This window comes from Mytilus galloprovincialis, chromosome 8 (genome assembly GCF_965363235.1).
Source record: "Mytilus galloprovincialis chromosome 8, xbMytGall1.hap1.1, whole genome shotgun sequence".
NCBI lineage: Eukaryota > Metazoa > Mollusca > Bivalvia > Mytilida > Mytilidae > Mytilus > Mytilus galloprovincialis.
The window spans coordinates 68,848,261-68,874,860 of NC_134845.1; the positions used below are offsets into that span (position 1 = coordinate 68,848,261).

Consider the following 26,600-nt stretch of genomic DNA (forward strand, 5'->3'; position numbering starts at 1 on the left):
TCATATATTACAAAGAAACACAAATAGTCAAATCGACAAAGCATATAAGGAAAAATAAAAGACAAGAATACAGAAATTATCATAAAACAATAACAAAATGACAGGATGTATAACAGAGCCACGTCATATATAATAAAGACACATAAAAAGGCATATAGACAAAGCATATTAGTTAAAATGAAAGACAAGAGTACACAACTAATCATAGATCAATAACACAATGACGGAATGTATAAGTACCGAGCCACGTCAAATGAATACAACCAAAACAACAGACAAAACAGTAAAAATAATATTCATAAAGACAAATTTAAGAATTCTATAACACGTTATTAAGATGATAAACAACTTCATTATCCATAATCTATACTTCAGAACCTTGGTAGCTTCCGAAGAATTTAAGAAAAAGGACGAGACGTTCTTTGACATATCCCTGGTTCATCAACTTTCTGCTTAGACACTGGTGGCGTTTTAAAATTCGCAGTAGTAACTGCATGCTCTTGAATACCGAAAAAGTTGGGAATGTATATCCAATATGCAAATGAAGTTGATATATTGCTACTTAGGTTGGGGGATTTCATAATTTCAAAATTAAAATCGTCTTGTTTGTAATAGATTCTTGTACTGAGATGACTCTGTATGTCAAATTAGAGGTATAAGTTTAAAAATAAGACAGAAGAGGCCATGTCTGTTGTTTCTTTAATTTCTAGTTCTAGGGGATATATTTTTTTAAATCCGGTCAAAAAGGTTTGGATTGTCAATGAAAAGAACATCATCAATATATATGAATTTGAAATTCAATGATCTGGCCTCTTTAATCTTTTTGTTTTTGAGATTCATATGAAAATAAGAAGAAACCGACAAGGAGAGGCGTACATATCGTTCCCATAGGAATGTTCGAATGCCAGTAAAACAATTATCGATCATAAAACAATGGTTGATGATGTACATGAATTAGCAAGTAGCAAAACACAAATATAGAATATAGAAAGCGATAAAAGGTTCCATCATAAAATTATAATAGCAATTCAAACGAGAAGAAAAGTCCTTATTGTACTAAAATGAATACAAATATGACAGACAGCAACCAACGCCACTATATTACTGGCTTCTGGATTGGAACATTCACATGCATAATATGACATTTATAGGATTAATAAAACGTGTCTACTTATATCTGATACTCCTTCTTATTCGGACAAAGGTGTACACGCACAACACAACGCAACTGTGTAAAATTCAGGTTGAAACATCAAATCGATATGATAAGGTAACGGAACGTTTACGTGGAGTACAGACTGTATCCGAACAACCCTCTTAACTCCCCATAAAGATAAAATATAATTTATGAAAGATATTGATGTATATATAAAACGCATGAAATTACTCCATGTCAATCGTTCAAATAACGTATTAACAGTAAACACTCGATCTACATATTAACATCTCGTATTATGGAATGTTAACTATAATATAGATCATTTCGTCAATGACGTTTCGTTTAGTTGTATACTTTTTCAATACTGCTGTTAAAATTTGATTTGATTTTCATTTTTGCATGTTTTATAATGATATATTGCATTTTTTTTATTGTCGCGAAATAAGGCACTTAGCCTCATTTCACATTTAATTTGATAACATCTTAACAATCTGTGATATAACTGATTAAGATGTTTAATGGACGATAGTGGGTGTATAGTGAATTTGGAATTTCAAAATAAAGTCAACAATCACTATCAAAATAATAATATGATGTTTTTAGTTTTATAGATTTTAGTAACAACCAGAATACAGAATGATCCGTCAAGGTAATGTGCCTTAATTTTTGTACTGATTCACTGTCTGTTCTGAAAGGTTTTATCCGAATAAACACGAGTCCTTCAATTTCACACGATTAAAGTCCTAAATGTGTATGTTAATTTTGTGGAAATATATATTGCATTCTGCATAGTACAAGATAAGGACTGGATATTCAAGTACGGGACACTAAGCTATCACAACTTTCAATGATTTTTTTTAACTCCTTTTGTTTCAATGTCTCTTGAAATTATGTATTGGTGTATTGGAGCGCTAGGACTGGATCAACCGGGAAAAACAATTTTGTAACTATTAAACTATTAACTATAATAGTAACTCTAAACAGTACTTGATTACGTTCTAGCTAATATAAATGTATAAATAAATATGAATATGTTCATTTGCTATTACAATACAATTTTAATTTAACTTACACTTAATTTAACTGTTAGATCTTTAATTGTTGCATTTATAAAATTCAAGAGCATTTTATATATGTATCCCACACTAATAAGTGCTCGACATCGTATAGACATGTTTTTGTTGACCTTGAAATTTATGTGTGTCTTTTAACCGATTTTTTTTTTTATTAATACATTTGTAAATATTTAAGATATTTGTGTTTGGTTAAGATACTGTATAAACAAGATTACGTGTTTGTTTTGTATTGATATTATAGTTATCATCTGTCTGTATCAATTTGGAAAACATCTTACAGTTGACTAATGTATATTAATATATGCATAAACATGGTCGATATTAGGAAATCGAATATACATGTATAATTGTTAGTTCATTAATTAAAAATAAAATGGAGTTACAATTTCATTCACGACATATTAAATAGGAACGATTATTATCTCAGTTATCATTTTTTTTATATAAAATAAGTACAAAATAGTTTGCATTTTTTTTTCAAATTTCAAGCGTTATTTATTTGACTGCGATAAAACTATTCCACCGCAAGCGTCATTAGGGTTCGCGGATTTTACAACGTACGTACAGGATTGGAGGATTTAAAAAAAAATTGCAAGACTAACGACGTCAAATCTTACCTATTGTATCTAGGGTTGAAAGTCAGTTCAAGACGCATCCGTTTCATTTCAGAATATTGATGAAGTTAACGTTATGGATGGGTTTATGCTTTTTATATAACTATAGTTTATGTATCACCCCATTTATTGTCTGTTGTCATTTTGGATTTAATAGAACACTTACTGTCTGGATATTCGTGACATTGTAAGTTTATTGTGCCCTCGGATACAAAAATTGCCCTCGGCTACGCCCCAGGACAGAAGTTGTACCTCGGAGGAAAATAAACTTACTATTTCATTCATACCCAGTCATTAAGTATACACTATAAGGGTCTATCGAAGTCTAACGTCGATTGTTTTTCAAAGCCTCAAATGACTTTTTGTATTCCAAAGAATATTTTTCCTGAAGTTGTGGTTTTAAGATATAAATTCTGATTGATAAAGAAATTAGAAACAATAATTGAGGTTCCGAAAAAGATTTTAACATATCGTTGTGATTCACGATGTTTGATAACCGTGAATATATGTGAGCAATTAGTATAAACATTTTTATGTTTGTCTCATTGCACGGATAAATTCAATGGTTTAAAAGGTTTACTGTCACCATCACACATTTGTTATAACTATTCGATATAACATATGTGTACCGCCGAATATTTCCTATTCAATATAATATATCAAAATTAAATAGACAGAAATCGACCTAATGCAAGTGTATGTAAATATGTACAAGTCATGTTTAAGACTCTGATTGATTTTGCAGCATTCATTTACGAAAAAAAATGAAATCAAAGGCGACGTTTTGTTCGCTTTGTAGCACTTCATTAATAATGCAACTTGCAAACAGTCCCATACTTAACGTTGTTTTTTTAAAACCGAAATAGATTAATAGATATATTGGTGTTGATTTGCATAAGTCGATTTCTATCCAACGCAGCTCTCGAATCACTTGTAATCATTCGTAACGAAATAAATGTTGATTATTCGGCCCCTTGTTGGCGCTGTGATAAGCAATACAATATTTGTGTCTATTTTAGATTAGTTACATAAAGACCTCAATGTGACCAAGACAATACAAACAATGCTATTCCACTAGAATCATCTTTAAATAGACCTGTGTAAGAACGATCATGCTATCGTCTGTGTTTCTGATGGGTAATTCAAGGATACTGTGATTGTCTATTACGAAGTGGTAACATAATGGCTTCAAATCGCAAAAAAGGACTCGAAGAGGTAACACATAAGTCTTCAAGCACATGGTTCATTTTCAAAAATTGTTTGTATTGAACTGTTGCGTGACTGGCATATTTTTTATTCAGGTTATGTTACCTGATATTTAGAAAAATTCTAGATCAAGAGGTGTTTGGTATTAGAAACTGCATGCACGTTCTTCACTTCAAGGAATATGTATTTTCAAAATGATTTTGTACAGCGAACGACTTATAAGCTAGACGGGGGAAAAATTCATAAAATAAATGACGGATCTTGTATTATTTAAATCTACTGTTAATAAATTTCCAAATCATTTAGATTACGGAATGTATCTTGCTCACGGATATACATAATTTCTTGTCCTGTTTTTTACATGTACGACATAAAATTAAAGAACTATAGGTCACCGTGAGGTCTACATTGATAACCAAATGTCATACTACACAGTGAGACCAGAAACAACAAACGTAAATCGATTTAAACAAGAAAACTAACGGCCTGATCTAATTTTTAAAAGAATTAATGAAAAATAAATATCATAAACAGCAAAGAAATCACAACCACTAACCTACAGGCTTCTGGCTTGATACATGCACATATACACATAATGTGGCGTGGTTGTTAATATAAAAAATAAGATGTGGTATAAATGCCAATAAGACAACTTTCCACAAGAGCCCTAATGACATAGAAATTAACAACTGTAGGTCATTGTATGTCGGCCTTCAACAATGAGCAAAACATATACCGCATATTCAGCTATGAAAGCCCTCGAAATGACAAATCTTAAAAAATTCTAACGAGAAAACAAACTTCATAATTTATGTACAAAAAAAAAAAACAAAAAAAAAAACAAATATGTAACATATCAACAAACGACAATCACTGAATTACAGTCTCCTGACTTGGTACAGGCACATACATAATGCTACGAGAATAATAATGTTAGCGAGATCCTAACCCTCCTCCTCTAACCTGGGACCATGGTTTAATATTGCAATATAAGAACAAACAATAAAAATCATTTGCTAAGGGCTAAACTTATCAGATTGAAACAAAAAGAAATACTACACAGTGTGGACGTGACCGGGTACTTGTATATCCCAACAAAAAAAAAAACACATTAAGTACAGATCTGAAAGTACTCGCAGTTACTGACAGCTAGTTCAAAGCCACTTACAACTAATAAAAAAAGCTTGCATCTAAACATGATAACAAGTGCCAGCCCCCTAAACATCGGATAGTGATGTGGCATTAGATCGGTGCTAAGCAAAGTACAGAATAAAGTGAGTTAGCAGTTACTGACGGCTTATTCAACGCCAAAAATCAACTAGTAAAGAATATAAGAAAGACTTAAATATTAATCAGTTTATATCCATACACATTATTTATTTTTGTTATGCTACAGGATTTAATTATATCTGCAATATGTGGCGATTCTCGACTAATGGAAGAATGCTTGAGTGCAGGAGCAGAAGTTAACTGTAGCGATTCAGATGTAAGATTCAGCGACTCGTACAAGTTTTAAATGTTCGTTAGGCATGACCATTCCAGTTTAGGTTTATATATAAATTTTAGTCCTACGATGTTTTGTTAAATCAGCCCCAGTGTTTTTTTAATTCTTTCAGTCGTATTGTAAGCATTTTTTTTGGCTAATTTACATATTTATATTCATTATATGTAAAGAATAAAGTTTACTTGTTTTTTGTTAATTGAAGCTGATAAAAAAAAATTCTATAGAAAGACAGTTTATAATCTATGGAACAGTATACATAACACTTATACAAGTTATATATGCAAATATATTTTGTTTTATTGATTAAGTTAATGCATAAATCTAACCCGCGATCAAATATCCCATGTACCTATTTAGTACAACAGATGATTTTTCAAATGCCGCAAAAATCCAATTCTTTATGGATATTTTCCACCGATGACATAAACCAATGCTAGTTTTATCATTATCTGAGTATACTGATTCGATTTTAATATAGATATGGCTATCAACAATTATAATGCTCTTTTTCTTTCGTCAATGGTTTATTGTTCAGACACAAAGCATTATTATATTTGCTTCTTTAATTACATATTTTCCATACTATCTCTCTAAAGGGTTTTAGTGTTAAATACTATAACATTAACAGGGGCAAACAGCACTTCATTTCGCAGTTTTAAAACCCCACAGTGACATCGTTTCTCAATTAATTAACAATGGAGCAGATCTAAATCGAACTACTTTACTCGTGAGTATTATTTTCAATTAGTTTTGATATTCGAAATAAACAGAATATCAAGACACATAAATGTCATTTAACAACATAAAAAATCGCTTTCCAAATTAATGTAGTTAAGTGTCATTAGTGATTAAGAGAGAAATAATATGAAATGAACAAAAAAAAAATAAAAATCCACAAACATAAATATGCATGCATCGAAACAAATAGTTAAAAAGGAAACAACTAAAAAAAAACGCTTTTTTTCCTGATTAGATTTAATTAAAAACGTGAAACTCATAAACTGATTGTAATATTGACTGTCGAAAATAAGATCAGTTGCTTACCAGATACAATCATACGTTTAGCGTAATCGATTTATTTGTTGGTCGAGGACTGACAATACTAGAAATATTTGTAAACCGAACATCAAATAATTTCAAAAACCCCAAAAAGAACATTGAAGAAGTAATCCCATGAAGTATACGTATACTTTTTTTTTTTTATCGAAATACCGTCGCAGGAAAAGTAGGAATTATTTACAGAGTCAATTTACATTTTCGAGAACGCTGTCGGACAATAATTAAAAGAAGAAAGGACATATTTTTGCTATATGTAAAATATATATATAGAAACAAACTAACCGAAGTAAGACACAGGAGTGGTGCTTAAATCAAATAGGTTAAAAGCATTATTAAATGGGAAAATCAAAAGCATTACTAAACGTCACAGCAAAGAGCAAATGAAAAAGGATGAAAAATAAAAATCATTGTATACACAAAAAATACACAGGCAACCAATTGCTAAAAATCGACATAACAAATAATAAGTCTCCTGCAAGGAAAGAAGTTCCATCATTTAAAATACAACCTGTGTTGCTGATGGCATATACAATTGTTGGTTATAGTTAATATGAGATTACAACTAGTTTTGTAAAAACATAAAGTTTCTGTTTTCTTCTGTTACATTTTCTTTCAAGTACAGTAAATTCAGAAACGCATTTATCATTTTATGTTCTTGGTATTGGATATTGGTTCTTCAAATAGTGAAATAAAGGAAACAGTAGTATTTTGCTGTTCAAAAGTCATAAACTGATTGAGAGAACAAATCCGGATACACATTAAAACCCGATGGAAAACACCAACTATTAGAGAAATACAACGAAATAACAGTTCATTGGAGAAGAAAAAACCCACAAAAAACCAACAAAAAACTCCAAAAAAACGACATTGCAACAAACATAGAAACAAACTATTAGATACGAACAGCTGTGTGCCTGACCTTGTACATTTTAAGTATACATGGTGAGTTTGGCCTCGTTCTGTGGTTAGTCATACCTTGCGCATAATGGTAATGTTAAATATATCTCTAAAATGAGAAATTTACATGACTATGATACAGTACAAATAAATGCAAGTACACTCGAGAGAGAAATACATAAATATATAGCATAATAGTACGCGAAAAAGCGTTAGATTGTTTTTGTCCGATTAATATTTACAGTTAAAGTTATAGTCGTTTAATCATTATATTTCGTTATCTACAGGGAATGACACCACTTCATTATGCAGTAAAGAGTGGATCAGTTTATACAATTAGTAAATTGATAACCAAAGGATCAAACTCAAATATTGCAGACACCAAGGTGAGTCAACATGCCATAACAAATGGTTATCAAAATGGATAGAATTGTTTCTTATTTCTTTATACACTTTTCATCAATTCCGAAGAAATATCTAAAACTTAAATTGTGTTCAACATGTTCAAATTGATAGATACACATACATAACATATTATTCATAAACATTTATTTACATCACTGCAAAGGTATAACATTATTTTTGATTGACAGAATAAAACATATTATAGTCAACATCTGAAAAATATGTCGGTCAAAATGTGTTCTACTTTGTTATATATTTATTTTTCATAAGTTTAGTATATCGAGATCAACCTTTTTTTTGAAACATTTGCCTTTTCTTCAAAGCTGTCTATACAGTTGTAGGAATTTATTAAGTTCAATTAAAAAGTCATATATCCTTGATAGTGCCATATAAGGGACTACACTAAAAGTTGTATAATCGATGTCAATTTAACCAAACTGGCAACTTTTTGACCCACTACCCCGAACTCTTTGAGTTAAGTTTTTTTTTATCCTTCATTGATTTTCTGATGTCGTCCCTAACGTGTTGGTTTCGTTTAAGCTGGGGTCACACATTCACGATTTTTACTGCCGTCCTCCATAGGATCATTCCCGATTAAAATTTATCAAAAGTCTGATCATGATCCTGTGAATCGTGGATGGAAAATCAGATATTGTTCAGGAAGCGTCGATATTCAACCGTTTCCAAACGAATTTATCCCGATAATCCCGTTCTCAATCCGCTTCTAATCCGATTTGTTTATTTTGTATGATACAATTCAACCGAGTCAGTCACGACTGCGATTCGATTGTACCGTATGTAATCTGACAGAGATCAGACCGTGACAGACAGTGAATCGACGCTGACGGAAAACTGTCGGCACACTCGGGATGATCATGTACTGTCGGAGCTTAATCCTTTCACAGTCCGCTCTATCGTAATGCAGACGGCTTTATCGGGTCTCAGTCGTACTGTATTCTGTAATTGTCGGAACTCTGACGTCGGTATCATTGACGAATTTCGTATTTATAACGGAACTGTTCTGGAACGGTTTCGGCAAAGACGGTTTGCAATCGACAAGATCTGGATGCAATCTGGACTCAATCGGCAGAAAAACAGCAATGAAAAATTTCTCCAGATCAATACCGTTATACCGGATACCGTCTATAAAACACTGAACATTGTTATGATTTTGATCCGATACATCGGAATCTGTCACGACAAAGTCACGCTTGTGATCCGACTTGACAAAATTAGCTGAGTTTCCCCGAATGTTACGGGACGCACCTAATTGTCGGGGTGCTTCGCCGAATTATCCGGACCATAACCGACCCGTAGGAATCTGTTACGAACTTAAACGACTGCGTTCATACAATGAGAGGACATTCCAGATAATTGAGGATAGTAATCCATTTTTTTCACTTTTCGTGTCTTTTCGCTGTCTGATCTCAAACTGGAGCAATAATCGGCAATGTTTAAACCCCGCATTAACTGAAATGATATTTTTGATTTTATTGAAAATAAATGCAAGCACTCTTTTGAAAACAGGGTTGGACTCCACTTCACCATGCAATTATAAGTTCAAAGGAAGAAATAGTTTCTGAATTACTAAGTAGAGGATCTGATCCAAATGTCAGGGATGCAGATGTGAGTTTTGAAGTTACCATAGTTACAAGTATCATTGAAAAATTCTTCGTATACAACGATTCTACAACATTCGGTTTCATTTTTTGTATTAAATGCATAAGCTACAATAATCAAATTCTAAAGTTTCAGATGTGTGTGGTATTTGACATTAAATTAGATTTCAGACATTCACTGAAGTCGATTGATTTTTAATATTGAAAGCATTAACAATCAATAATTTATAAAAACATGGTTGAATATAAAACGGTTCAAATATACATGTAGTTTAAATTTATATGGAATGTCTAGTACAATTTTCAAATTATGTAACTCGTATGTAGAAATATCCAGCCTAATCAATTTAATTGTCGAAAGCGAACTAGATATTTACATATTCATACCAAACTGTCCTTATTTCATACAAATATGTAGATTAAAACTATCATTATGAACGTTTATAGTGTAGCTAGATACTAACAATGACTTGCCTCAAATAAATGTAATATGCTTTAACATTCTTTTCAGGAACAGACGCTTCTCCATTATGCAGCTAGAAATGGATCGAGGAAAATAATTTCAGCATTAATTGATATAGGATTAGACCCGAATGTGGCAGACAAACATGTTCGTATTATAGTCGTTAACTCACAAATATATTAATTGCTCCACAATAAACCAATTAGACATGACATACAGTACCGTGTTGATTTGAAAATCAAAATATTGTAACCGGTATTTGTATTTGCCGTAAATCAAATTCCTTATGTGCATGCTTCTGTCATCATACGCATATAACTTTCATGTTCACAGGATTTGATCAAAACGTAGGGAATAAACAGAAAACAGATACATGTACGTTATCAAAAGCCCTTTTGAATGTTAGAATGGTAAAAAATAAAAAGTAATAACAATTCAAATATTGAAGAAAACAATCGAGTGATCGAACACGCATATGCGTTTATGTCATTTGATAAATCCTTAAATAATTATACAATATATTAGTTTGAATTCCAACATCTAACTTTGTTTGGCCTTTAAAACTTTTTCGTCAATAATGAGTCATGTGCAGAATTAAAGCACTTGTGACGAACCTGTTTTTCTGATGTGTAAATTTCTGATGTGTATCCTGTTTTTTTTAATGTGTAAATTTAAACAGTAGATTTATGTAACACTTTAGAATGAAACATAAAAATGTAAGACTATGAAAATAATATACTCATAACAGGGACATACCCCTCTTCACTGTGCAGCTATGAACGCATCAGAAGACACTCTTTCGGAATTACTTGAGAGAGGAGCTAATTCAAATTTGGTCAATAAAGACGTGAGTTTATTAAATAATAAATTTAATTTTGGATGTAACGCGTCCTCCGATTGGCTGACGTTATTTTGTTATGAGCCTATAGACATAATTTAGTCATGTGACCTTGACGTCATCAACGCTTTTTCATGGTTTTCTACGGTTTAAAATGGAATTTAGAATTAAATTATAAGAAATGACTGTAATATTTTTTCTGTCTATTCGAAATAACATAAAAAATGTGGTGCACATTGTAATATAACCCGCTACGCGCGTTATTCAGTGTGCACCAAATTTTTAATGTTATTTCTTCATAGACAGAAAAAATATTACAGTCATTCCTTATTTGAATTATTTGATATACAAATTAGAGACATCATTACATGTACTTACATATATAAATCATCGTTTACATGTATTTGTTACGAAAAGAAAAACTGGGATATTTTCACAACTGGTTCTGTCGTTCCGATTTGAGAATTCATTTGTTTTCAATGCGTTTTTATTTTGCAGTAAATTCATCAAGAACGTTTTGATTAATATGTAGATTTTACTATTTAAACCTTGGGTTGCTTGCATAAACGACGACATCGGTATGAACATTGAAAAAACCCAGACCGTTATAAGAAATCAAATAGTACAAACGTTGAAAAGGCAAAATCACAAAAATACTGAACTCCGAGGAAAATTAAAAAAGGAAAGTCCCAAATCAAATGGCAAAATCAAAGGTAAAACACATCAAACGAATGGACAACAACTGTCTTATTCCTGACTTGGTACAATCATTTTTAAATGTAGAAAATTGGGAATTGAACCTGGTTTTATAGCGCTAAACCTATCACTTTGATGACAGTCGTATCAAATTCCGTTATTTTTACAACGATGCGTGAACAAAACAGACATAATTGGTTAAATAGTCAAAATATGGCTACAATAGTCATCACTTTGTACAATCTCAAGATAAATAAACATACACAAAAAACAACAAAAAACATTTATCAAATATAAAAAAAACCACATTCCTTGTTTCGCAAGTTGGTCGTCAGAAAATGCGAAAGTCACAAAAAAGAAAGTTTGTCATTCAAGATCTTTTCAAAACAATTATAATTTCACATGGAGATTTGTAGTATGCAGGGTTATAAAATCAAACGTTATGTTAGAATTAATTACAGAAACAGGCCGATCGAGATTAAAAATTATCCAGCAGTTCTTTAGAATTTTAAGAATCCATATACAGTTAATACTTCAACGCCAATGGAATAATTTTGTCGTTTGTCGTTCAAAGTATTATCAAATTTATAAAAGAACAATAACATAATGCCAGGATCTTTAAAAGTACAGAGTCACGTTATAAGAAAGACTGAACCATAAAAAGTCGCATATACAAAACACACCAGCAAAAATAAAAGATAATACAAACACATTGCCGGGAGATATAAGTACCTAGCCCCGTCACATGGATAACACATAAATAAGGTTAAATACATCAGGTAAAAATGCGTTGTTGCTACCGTCTCGTTTGTTTATGATCAATCAGACCTTTAAGGTTCGCAATCCTAATATGACCGTTTTACAGGGACAGTCACCTCTTCACTATGCTGTTATATACGGTATTAAACATACAGTCACCGAATTGATAAAAGACGGATCAGATTCGAACGTGGTAGATAAAAATGTAAGTGGAATATTCTCAAAAACCAAATTCATAGAGATGTACATCAAATATAAATATTTTTAAAATTTTTAAAAGTCTATCACGCAGTTTGATAATTCGGAGCAGTTAAAACGTATAAATTCTTTAAAAAACGTTGATGTATGTAAACATGTCAAAATCTGAGGTAAATATATTGATGATATGTATGTGACACAAACGATATTTCAACAGATTTAACAGTTCTAAATGACAGGCGTTACATAAGTACTTAACCATGGTGCCATTCTCGTCCTTTTTTTATCAGAACATTCATTGTACCTTTTAACAGAAAGTTGAACAATACATTTTACAATGATTATGATTGCTGCCTACCTGGAACTAGGGGAACAACGATGTTTTTGTATTAAAGACGTTGCAGCAAGAAAAAAGTCGCAACTACTCTGTTCTAACATGTGTACGTTTTATGAAAGTTTGTACATTAATGTTTTTTTCCTATATAACAACCTTAACAGGGAAAGACACCACTTCATTATGCAGCCTATGCAGCTAGACATGGATTTGATGACAACATGGATAAATTATTTGCTTTGATTAATCGGGGATCAGAACCTAATGTAGCGGATAACAGTGTGGGTATTCAATAAGGAATTTTATAACCACGCAATTAAGTGTACACTTTATGTAACTATTTGGTTTTAACGAATAATTAACGTGAGCTATTACGATTTATCTAGCTGTATAAATACAAATATATAAACGCATTACGCAAATAACGTAAATTTATTTAGTGTTGACTCATATGTATTATTTGTGAGTTAAAACTGACTTATAATCCAATTTATTACATGTTAAATAATTATATTTATCAGGTGTCATCATGACAACACATGTGATAGAAAGCTAAGGCTTGATCACAACAGATACTAGAAATTATTTTAGGTGATCCGATAGAGTAAGCAGATCCTACACACACAAAATAATATTTTAATCATAGCAAGTACGGGCATTGAAATTGGACTCGTGTATCATTGTTGCATGATCAGTAGAAGGACGTAGATATAAATAAATGTATATGAAAAGTCACCAAAATATCGAACTCGTAGAACATTCAAAGCAGAGAGTCCCTTATCAAATGACAAAATGAGGACACCAAACGGATGGGTTACAACTGACTATGTAGATACAGTTGTAGACATTTGAAGGATGATTGTATAAAAATCCTATTTTTTTTAAAATGTTTTATACATGTTACAGGGGAAGACTTTTCACTATGCAACGTATGCATTTAGAAATGGATTCGAAGGCAACATTGACATACTTTCTGAACTAATAGATGGAGGATCAGATCCAAATATTATAGATAATGATGTAGGTAATACTAACGGGTAATAGCAACATGCCTGTGGGAAGCAAATGTTATATCACTTAATTCAAAATATTGGTCTTAAAACATAACGCTTCAACATACATGTAAACACGGTGTTATGATTTTTCGTCACCCCAATGTATTGAATCTGTTATAGTCAACGCTGTTAAAAGTATTTAGCAAGTTACGACATAATTGTATGTAGCCAACAATAAAAGAAGAATAAACGTTTATATCAAATGAATAGTATCCATAAGAAAACACACGACAGTTGATTTCATATGAGTCCGTCTTTTACATATGAACTAAGTATTGTTTTGTTTTTATTTTCTTAAATAGTTAGACGTCACAAAAAAATTTTGATGATGTTTTTAATGCTGAGAAAAAACTCATAAAACTGCTTTAATACTTTGAATGAAGTAAAAGGTATCAATGCTTTAAGGATTAAGAATCAAAAGATAATCATTTTCCGACAAATTTTCAATTTATTATGTCTGGGAAGACTGAGTTTATTTCATATCAGTTTGGACCTAAACATGCTAAAGTTCCGTTATATATACACGATCAATGTATAACAATCTTTAAAAAAGCTTTTGATATAAAAAAGAGAATCAAGCATCCTTAATAAAAAGAACAGTGACAGATACATACTAAACCAGCAAATGAGGTTATTCATTTACATTTTGCAGGAATACAAATATTTGTTATTTATAATTTGATAATTTTGTTTTTCATAACTTTCAGGGTAATACAGCGAGTGATTTAGCACCTTTCTTTATTAGTTTGACTTTGTTCCAGGTAAAATCTTTCTTACAAAATATGACCTACCAAAGAGTTAAATAGTTATCAAAGGTACCAGGATGATAGTTTAATGCGCCAGATGCGCGTTTCATAAAATTACTTATTTCAATATACTGAAATGAAATTCTATATATGCATATATTTAAGTTAAGAACATATTAGATCTAGAATTATGTAAAGACGAAAACCTCCATTGGAAAGCTATTTTCCTAATCAAATGCCTAGTAATGTCTTAGCTTATTAAATAAATATCCTTCTATCCATCAAAAGATGAGACTGCAATAAAGAAAAGAAAACGAAACACTAACAATAACAAATCCCTTTTATACTGTATAGACATCACACTTACGGCACATGCACATGAAAAACACGAAGTTTTATCTAGAACCAATTTTATAGTTTTATTATTGATATTCACCCCACATGTATATATAATTTTGATTTGGGAAATGAAAGATGTAGTTATCAATTTTTAAGAAAGAAACATTTTATATTCTTTATATTTTGGAGAGGTGGTTTTATTAATATTATATATCTGTCCGGAAATTCTAAATACTAATATACCTTACATCGTCAAATGTTCAGTATGCAACATATTAACTACGTCTTTTAACGTCGAGCATTTTTGTAGGAAAAGCGAGAGAAAGGTAAGCACACTATATCTAATTGTTATCATACGTTCGACTAGAAGACTATTTATTTTGTATACTGTTATGAAAACACGAATTGGTAAATAACATAATGAAAAACCCAAATTACAGACATTGAGAATTTCTATAATGGAAGACCAGATGAACTCACAAATGAGCTTATCGAATAAAAATTTAACAAAGTCATTACAAAAGATAATGTAAAAAAATGCAAATGACGTTTAAATTCGTTTGAATAAAAGTAATATCGTTATGTCTGCCAATAATTAACAAACGACTAGTTAACGACGATAACATGTAATACAGATATGCGCATGACGCATACATTAACCTTATAATCATTTTAGTCAAACTTTGGAGAGAACTTAGAAAAGAACTCAGAGGTCTTGGGCTGGAACATGTAAGTGATCTACAAGATTTGTTGCATGAAAGTTTCCAGAAGTGTTTTTGGAACAGAATGTATTTGGTAGGTCCTTATTCTGTCGGAAAAAGCTGTTTAGCGAAGATTCTTGTTGGTGAAACTGTGCCAATATCACGTCAGTCTACTGATGGTATATGGATATACATGGGAAGAGCTGGGATGGACGTTGACAAGTTGGAATGGGTACTGTTTCCACAAGGTTTGTGTTGTTGGTACCTTTAAGCATCATTGTCAGTTTCTAGCATTTGACATTTAATAGCGGATGATGCATTAAAAGCATAAGATTCTTACCCCGCCACGGATGTCAATCTCCCTGATTTAAATACAATGAGTTTAGTTTTAGTTCGATACCTTGATGTGTATAATGATATATTATTATATAAGTTGTCAGTGTCTAATACCATTTTAATAGGGTTTTACTCATTGAAGTAACCGTCTTATCTTTTTTCTGAACGTTACATTGCCAATTGAATCATTCAAGAAAACAATTTAACACTTCAACAATTTCTTCCCTATTCCATAGAAATATTGCGTGAATATGACTTTATTGTAGTTCAAAACATTTATTATAACACATTAGTTAGTAAAGGATACTATATCTAGTCTTTATATAATATATTTTAAACATTATCTATAAACACAATTTGTTTCTCATATAATGTTTTAAAGGTAATGCGATCACAGAAGTACTGACAAATATGTTAATGTCGATTTCTACAAGTGAAACCAGAAGTTCCGTTATGGAAGATAACATGCAGAGTGCCACTTTGAATACAAGTCTGCCTTCAAACAAACATACCTTAACTACTTTTTCTGTTCACCAGGAAAGACCCCACTATCAAATTGAAAGAAAAGACAAAACAACAAGAAATGAAGGTACAATTTTATTAGGCAAAACTAAATTCAGCGGATCAGAGTCAGAAATAAAAGGCATTGTTAAAATTGAATCATTTCCGCTTGAAGAACAGAAAATCAAAGTACTAGGAAGTGCTTCTCACTTTGAACATGGTAAATTGCACCAGAATGAAGAACCTGTGGAGTTTCATCTCTCAAAACAAATGCATATTCTTAAAGTTTTCCCAGAAGAAAAACATAAACATAGTAATACTTCTACATGTAACAAATCATTTGAAACTTTCGATGATTCATTTGTTAACGACGTAACTACAGCTATGATATCCAATCATAATCCAGAACAACAGTTAAGGACATCAGAGAATGAAACTGATGAAAGAATAACCTTACCAAACCACGAACGTCGCGCTTCTTCAATGGATGTTTTAGAAACATCCATCGGACGGAAACATGCAATTTCCTCGCAGTTAGCCGAATCTTCAGGGAATAAACTTTATCTGCCGGTCGAATCAGAACCGACAACAGAAAGAGCAAGTGATATGTCATATGATAAAATACACCAACTGTTAGTGAAAGCAGTGAAGGAAGGTAAATACAAGCAAAGGATAGTACCTATAGATATCTGGGACTTTGGAGGTCAAAAAGATTATTACATGACTCACCAGCTGTTCATAACCAGCAGGGGCATATTTGTATTGATGTTTAACGGCTTAATTGATCTACACAAAAGCATGTCCGACCTTAACTTTCTTCCTGGACATTTTGGAAAACCAACAATTGCAGGTACCGTAACAATTAATAGATATTTCTCTTATACCGCATATTATTGATTATAGATGCTGGTCGTTTTTAATAACTAGGGCGTGTTGAGTATAACGCTGTAATAATATCCTTACGTATCATTTCAGATATTATGAGAGACAAAAATTTCGAACTAGAAATGCAAAGTCATCAGTAAAAAAAAAAAAACAAACTGACATGGCTAAAAAGAAAAACGAAACGTAACACTTCACAAAACACAAAAGGAGACATAGAAAACTAAAGACCACTGATCATCACGCATCCTATTAGAACCAGGGGTTATCTCAGGTTCTCTAGATGAATTACCAGATCCTGCTCAAAATGTAACATCAACCGTGTTTCTTTTGAAGATAAACCCAGGTTTTAACTGTAATATGAAAATTCACGTCCATGACAAAAATGTGTCCAATGTCTGGCCCCTCGACAAATAAGCAAACCATGTAAAATAATAGGGTTATAAATGCGTTGACTGTGCGTACAGTTGGGTGCAGACCAAGCATTACATAAAGTAAACGCAAGTTAACGCCGCGTGCACATATTTCGTTAGTTAACTTCAAATATCCCGTTTACTAGTAAACGCACGTTTACTATAATTACGTTAACGTGGTCGAAATGGAAATTTCTAATGTCTACCCTAGTAAACGGGCGTTTACTATGTGTCCGTTTAGTCAGTAGTAAACGGACGTTTACTTCAGAATTCTTCAAATTTATTTTTACGTGCACTTAAAAGTAAACGGGCGTTTACTACAGATTTTACAACTGTATTTTTACGTGCACTTGAAAGTAAACGCATGTTTACTTTTCGCGTTAACTGATTGGGTAAATTTAGAAATAAACTTCAAGTTCATTTGCACCTTTTTTTTTTTTATAAAAACGACCCTTAGTCTTAATATTTTACGTATATAATGAAGTATGTGTTTCAAACCAGAACAATTCAAAAACTCTTTTAATTCAAAATATTAAATTACACAAAATCACTTTCATTAAGTCCATTAACTTTACTGATTTGCAGATTTTTCTATATTTTCTTGGCTATTCACTTATTCTTGAACTATACATAGTAATAAATATTTGAAAACCCATTATCTTCTATTTTTTCAAGTAAAAATGGCTATGCAGGTGTTGAAAGGTATGGAATCATTGCTTTGTTAACAAAAAAAGAAGATCTATGCAGTTTGAAAACACTAAAAAAAAAACATTGCGTGCGTCGATAAAAGGTCGATAAAAAATCTCCAGTTTTGAAGCCCAAACTCCAGCTGAAAATTTCCAAATCTCCAGTTGTGGCTTGACAACTCTGTCACATGTCTGCTTTTCAAAAGTTACAGGTGCAAATATCGATACGGAAAGAAAGGTTATCTGAGACATAGGGAGAATATTTTTACATGATGGGATGTAAACATCATGGTTTACGTTGTTTCGTTCGCCATTTATAATTTGTCTCTCCGAATTCCTAACTATAACTCGGTGCATTTAATATATTATTTTTAATCGAAATTCACCTTGTTTGCCTTGGATTAACATGATAAGATTCTGTTATGACAAATGATAAAAAAAAAAACGTAAATTGTACAGTGTATTGAAAGGGATATCAATAAAGTGTAATATAAGTATGTACATTTGTACCATCTCGTCAATTTAAATGTTCAAATATTGCTATCTTTACATGGATATATAACTAATTTACTATGCAGCTATATATAGTGCTAATATGGTCTGTTTTGGTTATAATTCGATTAGTCTGAGGTTAGAAAACTACTGAAATTTGTTTCAATATTCAATATTTTGAATAAAAAAAGGACGTGCTGGCACTCTTAATTGATGCGAACAAATTTTTTTAGTCATACTATTCAAATATTGCTACCTTTTTCATTATACAATCAATCCTTACATGAAAATATAACCCATTTACTATGCGGCAGTATAGATTTACATGATAAAATGCTGATATGGTCAGTTTTTGTTGTTGCGGACAAATAATTTTATTATATCAGTCAGTCTGAGGTATGAAAACTGCTGAATTTTGTTTACGATTCAATATTTTGAATAAAAAAAGTACATGCTGGCACTCTAAATTGATGCGAACAACATTTTTTAGTCATAATATTCAAATATTGCTACCTATTTTATTATACAATCAATCCTTACATGAAAATATAACTCATTTACTATGAGGCTATATATATTTACATAATAAAATGCTTATATGGTCAGTTTTGGTTGTTGCGGACAAATAATTTTATTATATCAGTCAGTCTGAGGTATGAAAACTACTGAATTTTGTTTACAATACAATATTTTGAAGGAAAAAAAAAAGACATGCTGGCACTCTAAATTGATGCGAACAAAATTTTTTAGTCATAATATTCAAATATTGCTACCTATTTTATTATACAGTCAATCCTTACATGAAAATATAACTCATTTACTATGAGGCTATATAGATTTACATAATAAAATGCTTATATGGTCAGTTTTGGTTGTTGCGGACAAATAATTTTTTTATATGAGTCAATCTAAGATATGCAAACTATTAAATTTTGTTTACGATTCAATATTTTGAATAAAAAAAGGACATGCTGGCTCTCTTAATTGATGCGAACAAAATTTTTTAGTCATAATATTCAAATATTGCTACCTATTTTATTATACAATCAATCCTTACATGAAAATATAACTCATTTACTATGCGGCTATATAGATTTACATAATAAAATGCTGATATGGTCAGTTTTGGTTGTTGCGGACAAATAATTTTATTATATTAGTCAGTCTGCATGAGGTATGAAAACTACTGAATTTTGTTTACAATTCAATATTTTGAAGAAAAAAAAGACATGCTGGCACTCTAAATTGATGCGAACAAATTTTTTAGTCATAATATTCAAATATTGCTACCTATTTTATTATACAATCAATCCTTACACGAAAATATAACTCATTTACTATGAGGCTGTATAGATTTACATGATAAAATGCTTATATGGTCAGTTTTGGTTGTTGCGGACAAATAATTTTATTATATGAGTCAGTCTAAGATATGAAAACTATTAAATTTTGTTTACGATTCAATATTTTGAATAAAAAAAGGACATGCTGGCACTCTTAATTGATGCGAACAAAATTTTTTAGTCATAATATTCAAATATTGCTACCTATTTTATTGTACAATCAATCCTTACATGAAAATATAACTCATTTACTATGCGGCTATATAGATTTACATAATAAAATGCTTATATGGTCAGTTTTGGTGGTTGCGGACAAATAATTTTATTATATCAGTCAGTCTGAGGTATGAAAACTACTGAATTTTGTTTATGATTTAATATTTTGAAGAAAAAAAGGACATGCTGGCACTCTAAATTGATGCGAACAAAATTTTTAAGTCATAAAATTCAAATATTGCTACCTATTCTATTATACAATCAATCCTTACATGAAAATATAACTCTTCTACTATGTGGCTATATAGATTTACATAATAAAATGCTTATATGGTCAGTTTTGGTTGTTGGGGACACATTATTTTATTATATGAGTCAGTCTGAGATATGAAAACTAATGAATTTTGTTTACGATTCAATATTTTGAATACAAAAAGGACATGCTGGCACTTTTAATTGATGCGAACAAAATTTTTTAGTCATAATATTCAAATATTGCTACCTTTTTTTATTATACAATCAATCCTTACATGAAAATATAACTCATTTACTATGCGGCTATATAGATGAACATAATGAAATGCTTATATGGTCAGTTTTGGTTGTTGAGGACAAATAATTTTATTATATTAGTCAGTCTGAGGTATGAAAACTACTGAATTTTGTTTACGATTCATTATTTTGAATAAAAAAGGACATGCTGTCACTCTAAATTGATGCGAACAAAATTTTTTAGTCATAGTAATCAAATATTGCTACTTATTTTATTATACAATCAATTCTTACATGAAAATATAACTCATTTACTATGCGGCTATATAGATTTACATAATAAAATGCTTATATGGTCAGTTTTGGTCGTTGCGGACAAATAATTTTATTATATGAGTCAGTCAGAGATATGAAAACTAATGAATTTTGTTTACGATTCAATATTTTGAATAAAAAAAGGACTTGCTGGCACTCTTAATTGATGCGAACAAATTTTTTTAGTCATAATATTCAAATATATGGTCAGTTTTGGTTGTTGCTGACAAATAACTTTATTATATCAGTCAGTCTGAGGTAAGAAAACTATTGAATTATGTTTGCGATTCAATATTTTGAATAAAAAAGAACATGCTGGCACTTTAAATTGATGCAAACAAAATTTTTATGTCATAATATTTAAATATTGCTTCCTTTTTTTATTAAACAATCAATCTTTATATCAAAATATAGCTCATTTACTATGCGGGCTATATAGATTTACATAATAAATTGCTTATATGGTCAGTTTTGGTTGTTGCGAACAAATAATTATATATTACGAGTTAGTCTGATGTATGAAAACTACTGAATTTTGTTTACTATTCAATATTTTAAATAAAAAGAGGTCATGGCCGTCAGGCTGGTAAAAAAATTTCTGTCAATTGTATTATATGGTCAATTATGGCATAAAAATATAACTGAATTACTACTATATAGAATAAGATAGTTGTTAAACAGTTAAAGGGTAAATATTGTCAGTTTTGGTTAATTTTACGAGTCAGTCTGTCTAAGATGAGAAAACTGTTTGATTTTGGTGAGGATTAAATTACATTCATTTGAATAAACATACTTAAACTATTATTTGCGAAGAACAAGAAATTTACTATAATTATTGTTCAATTAAATACAAATGTGCGATAACATTTTTAAATAACTGTAATCGTCAATATGTCAAGCGGAAATGACCAGTTGGTCAATTAATTTTGATGTTCCTTATCAATTTATATTTTATGTAAATGTATCCAGGTTACGATGATAATCTGCGTTAACGGGCGTTTACTACAAACAGTAAACGCGCGTTTACTTATTACGAAAATAGAAGACGCGCATTTTTCCACGTTAACGCGGAGGTAAACGGGAAAGTAAACGCCCGTTTACTCTTTACAAAATTAGAAGACGCGCCGTTTTTGCGTTAACGCGGAGGTAAACGCGAAAGTAAACGACGTTTACTTTTAATGTCTACTGCAATTTCGGAGTTAACGCACAGTTAACGCGGCGTTTACGTGAAGTGCACGCGAGTAAACGCCGCGTTAACTTTTTCGGCCCGTCTACATGTAATGCTTGGTCTGCACCCAACTGTACATTTAAAAAAAGCGGTTCATAAAAAATGTACTTCGGTCACACTATGACACCCCAACCAATATACTAAAAGAAGCATTAAATTCTTAAGTAAGAACACGATCATAGATGCTTTATATTTGTTTAGTGTATCTGCTACATTGGGTCAACTCAATTTTGACATACTGCAAGAGAACAGATAACGGTTTTCCAAGGATTGTCTTTGTAGATACACACAAGGACAAGAAATGGTTCAAGGTAAATGAAAATATCATTTCCATTGCAGATACAAATTTATTACATTAGATTTAACTGCATTTCTTTCTTTATTTTAATCGCTTTATACTTTTCTCGCATGATTGGTTATTTCTTAAGATCAATATTTGACCTCACTTGATGTCATTTCTTTATTGTTTAAATATTTTATAACGACGTCACATTTTTTCGCTTTGCATGGTTTTTACTTTTGTGAAATCACGAACAGAAGGTGATTGAGTATAATGACATAGAATTGACTGAGCACTGTCTTTTTGGTGAACCGTTAGAAGGAATTTCTACTTTCTATTTGAAATAGAATGTGAGGTGTATCATTTGTATATATTTCCTCTGATATAATTTTTATACTATGTCAAAATTAAGATTTTACTAACCTCATTCAAAAATATAACAAAAATTGACGATCACCGTGCTACTTTTCAAGCTGCAAGTCGTCCAATTATCCAATTTTGCATTGATCAGTCAGAAAATAAAACGTTTTTGTGCATACTAAGAAATCTATTAGATAGCATTTTTCAATAAAATATGTGAAGAACAGTTTGATTATATGCTTAAGAAAATTAAAAAAAAACATTTTATCACCGAACTTGTTTTCTTGACAAGAGTAAAAATTGAGAATTTCCTAATCACTCCAGTATAGATATAGACTATAGAGTGATCTCCCCTTATATGCCAATGTTGAAAAAATGATTCTTACAAAACAAATATTTGGTAGGTGTTAAAACATTTTAGTAAATGTAATAAGTCACTTACGTTTCTTCAAACAAGAGGGGCGAAATGTTAATTTATGCAAATAAACAGTCTACGCCTGTCCTTACTAGTCAGGAATATAATGTCCAGTAGTTGTCGTTTGTTAATGTGGGTCATAAGTGTTTCTCGTTTCTCATTTTTTACATACATTTACCGCTGGTTTTCCTATTTGAATGGTTCAACACAAGTCATCTATGGGGCCCTTCATATTTTACTGTTCGGTGTGAGCCAAGGCTCTGTGTTGAAGACCGAACTTTGATCTATAATAATTAATTTTTACAAATTGTGACAATGAAGTGTGGTCTTATTGGCACTCATACCACATATTATTATATCTATTTACACAAGCATTGCAAATCTGTGTAAACATTTTCAAAAAAAGGCAAATATTAAGACCGATTTAGCACTGCTACTATGTAATCCAAGATGGCGATATACCATTAATATACCTTAATACACTAACATTTAGAGAAGTGATAAAAAAGTCAGAATTTGCCTTAAAATATCTGTATTAACATTCGTGTGCACTCGTTACGATATAAGGTGAAACAAAACAAAAATACAGAACTCTAACTGAATTCAAATCGGAAATTCTTTTATAAATGCAAATTCAAAAGCTCGAAGACACATCTATGCGACTGTCATACAAGTGACAGGTTTAGCTAGCTATAAAACCTGGTTCAATCCACCATTTTCTACATAAGAAAATGCCTGTACCAAGTCAGGAATATGACAGTTGTTATCCATTCGTTTGATGTATTTGAACTTTTGATTTTGCCATTTGATTGGGGACTTTCCTTTTTGAATTTTCCTTGGAGTTCAGTATTTTTGTGATTTTACTTTTTATCTAACGAATGAACAAATGTCATATTTCTGACTTGGTACAGGCATTTCCCTTTTTATCTGAACCTTGCACTTATATGACAGACGCATTGAATTCCATTATATTGACAACAATATGTGAGCAAAAGAAAACAGACATACATATTTGTATAGGAGCCAGCTGAAGGACTCCTCTGGGTGAAAGAGATTCTCCCTGCATTGAAGACCCATTGGCTGTTGTCTGCTTTGGGGTCGGGTTGTTGTCTCTTTGACACATTTCCGATTTCCATTCACAATTTTTGATAGGTAAAAGTATTTCAAAAATGGACTAAACAGTAAAAAAGGGTAAAGTTAAACACGTTTTTGAGATGATAAACAACATCAGTACATATAATCTATACTTCAAGACCTTCATGTATTAATTGTAAAGTTGATACGGAATATTTATCTACAAGGTCTTGTTATTGTCAAGTGAATTGTTTTATATAATAAAGCACGAGATGTTCTTTGGTATAATCTTTGCTCATCAACTTTCTGATCAAACACCGATGACGTTTTATAAAGAGAGTAGCAGCTGGAAGCTGCTTCATTCCAAATAAGTTGGAAAATGTATATCCCATATAAATGTGAGGTTTGTATATTGCTGCTAAGGTGGGGTGTATATTAAGTACTTATTCTTTAGTTAAATGTGTAAATTTCATATCTGTTTTGAAATAGTAATCACACCCATAGTTAAAATATGTCAGCTTATTCAGGTATGCTTTACCAGAATAGTGCAATACTAATATATATAAGTGCAAACGATAGATGTTAAAGAATGAATATTCTAAATTACAGTGGTCACGAAATGCACGACGAAAACAACTTGAAGATGATCTACAGAAATTGTTTAATTCCCATGCCGGCTTGAAACATTTAGAATTCAAACCGCTGATATTTGTTGATGCCACAAATCCAGATGATCCTGAAATTGGAGATCTTAGACACATTTTAATGATGAGAGCGACTGAACATCCAAGATGGGGCGAATCGATGCCAACAAAATGGATTCCGTTGGAGTTACAGTTAGCCCAGAAATCTGCTGAAGGTTTTAATATTATTTCACGTGAGCAATTAATGACAATGAATTCCCAAAATAAGTCAATGATCTTATCGGAGAGACAGATAGAATTATTTCTAAAGGTACAACACTCGCTTGGAAAGCTGTTGTACTTTGATGTCGAAAAACTTCGAGATTTTATTATTATATCACCAGCATACTTAGTTGAAGTTTTACGATCCATAGTAACAGAAAAACAGTTCTGGCCAAAAGGGAAAAGATTTTATACAATTTTGAAAAAGCTTAAGAAAACTGGGATGATTGAAAGGGATGAAATCTTTTATCTTTGGGGGCAAGATAATTATAAACATATTCTGTCATACAAAAACTATATGCTTCAGATTCTTGTTCATCTTGATGTTTTAATTGCTCCAAGAACAAGTTATGACGATGAGAACAGTTCAATACAAGATGTTTCTCGCTTTATGATCCCGTGCATGGTAACTAAAGGAAACAACACAACGTTCATGAAAAGATTTTGGAACTCAAATAATTCGATCGTACTAGCTTATACTTTTATTGAAGAGGTTATACCACCAGCGTTGTCATATCGCTTTCTAAGCTCGTTCATAACATGGTGGGATATAAAAAATTATAAAGACAAAAATAAAGAGAAGAGAATGTTGTTCAGTGATCTAGCTGTGTTAAGGATTGACAGTTTACATGACGTAGCAGTCCAAGTAAAAACAAAAAGGGTGATTGTGTCACTTATTCATGCCGACTCAAAAGACGATATAATTCCAACTCTGGCGTCTTCTCTCCAGGAATGTCTGACAGCGGCGATAATACGAATCTCAGAATTCTACTCAATGTTATCCGAGGACGTAACATCAGCGCAAGTACATTCAATTATACCGTTTAAAATTGAATTTGGTGTATTCTGCAAAACAGATTTATGTTTCTTTAATCATAATGAGATTCCGTTATCTAATGATGAACCAATATGGATTTGTAAAAAGCACAAACAACGACATGCTGTCAAAACTCTAACAGCTTGGTTTTCAGAAAAGGTAAGCTATGACTTGTAA

The 26,600-nt window shown here is 31.3% G+C and overlaps 1 protein-coding gene across 1 annotated transcript; it reads left to right on the forward strand.

Moving 5' to 3' along the window:
- Positions 1-1,669: 1,669 nt before the first annotated feature.
- LOC143043765 (uncharacterized) lies at positions 1,670-26,600 on the forward strand. Its single transcript, XM_076215944.1, has 16 exons — positions 1,670-1,808; positions 3,869-4,064; positions 5,452-5,541; positions 6,188-6,286; positions 7,803-7,901; positions 9,448-9,546; positions 10,051-10,149; positions 10,751-10,849; positions 12,992-13,108; positions 13,734-13,847; positions 14,590-14,643; positions 15,278-15,293; positions 15,644-15,916; positions 16,387-17,355; positions 22,774-22,883; positions 25,311-26,600. Exons 2-16 carry the CDS (start codon positions 4,032-4,034, stop codon positions 26,598-26,600), a joined length of 3,561 nt encoding a protein of 1,186 aa, XP_076072059.1. The 5' UTR covers positions 1,670-1,808; positions 3,869-4,031.

Bases quoted from the DNA above. Each gene is read 5' to 3' on its own strand.
- LOC143043765 (XM_076215944.1), top strand. From the start codon at position 4,032: ATGGCTTCAAATCGCAAAAAAGGACTCGAAGAG. The intron at 15,917-16,386 runs GTTTGTGTTGTT...AATGTTTTAAAG, and splicing joins ATGGGTACTGTTTCCACAAG to GTAATGCGATCACAGAAGTA. The intron at 17,356-22,773 runs GTACCGTAACAA...ATATTTGTTTAG, and splicing joins TGGAAAACCAACAATTGCAG to TGTATCTGCTACATTGGGTC.